The sequence below is a fragment of the Lipotes vexillifer genome, unplaced genomic scaffold, assembly GCF_000442215.2.
Source record: "Lipotes vexillifer unplaced genomic scaffold, Lipotes_vexillifer_v1.1 scaffold53, whole genome shotgun sequence".
Taxonomy (NCBI): Eukaryota; Metazoa; Chordata; class Mammalia; order Artiodactyla; family Lipotidae; genus Lipotes; species Lipotes vexillifer.
This window is the reverse complement of record NW_006791814.1, coordinates 1,049,508-1,050,053: the sequence shown is the minus strand read 5'-3', so window position 1 is coordinate 1,050,053 and position 546 is coordinate 1,049,508. Positions and strand designations below refer to the sequence as shown.

At 73.3% G+C, this 546-nt stretch overlaps 1 protein-coding gene across 1 annotated transcript in view; it reads left to right on the top strand.

Moving 5' to 3' along the window:
- The first annotated feature begins 214 nt into the window (after positions 1–214).
- The window catches only part of EMILIN3 (elastin microfibril interfacer 3), a 6,309-nt gene continuing 5,977 nt past the window's right edge, over positions 215–546 (top strand). The window contains exon 1 of the mRNA XM_007464798.1: positions 215–539. Within this exon, the coding sequence (XP_007464860.1) occupies positions 215–539 (325 nt within the window). The remainder of the gene's footprint in view (positions 540–546) is intronic.

The following is a 546-nucleotide window of genomic DNA, read 5'->3' as shown; positions in this document are numbered from 1 at the left end:
AAGGAAGTGGCTGCGAAGGTGTTGCTGGCCCGTCCCCAAACACGGTCATCTCAGCTTCAGAGCCCTGGACCGCGGTTCCCGGGCGCACACGGGTTTTTAAGGGCAATGTGTCCCGCGGGTGGGCGTTCTTAGACGGCCCTGCGTCCAGGCCGGCCCCAGGGTTCTGGCTCTGCTTCTCGCCCTGGTGCACGCGGGACACAGTGGCGGATGGGTGATGGGTGTGTTTGGGGGGCCTCCCGGGGTGCGACGGTCTGCGCCCCTGCCACTCCGGGGCTGCTCTCTTCTTAACCTCTCGCTCGAGGGCGGCCCCTCGGGCGTCAGCTCGGAGCTGGGGCGGGGGGCCGGCGGCGGAGAGGGGGCCGGCGGCGGAGAGCGACGCGGCCCCAAGTTTATGCTAATCAGCGCAGAGCCCGCCTCCCGCCTCCCCTCGGCGGCCCCAGGCGCGAGCAGCGCCGGCCACTCGGCGGGACGCAGCCGCCGCGAAGCGCCAGGCGAAGGGCCAGCGAGCTCCGGGGGCCGCGACCGGCGGCGGGACCCGGGCGGGCG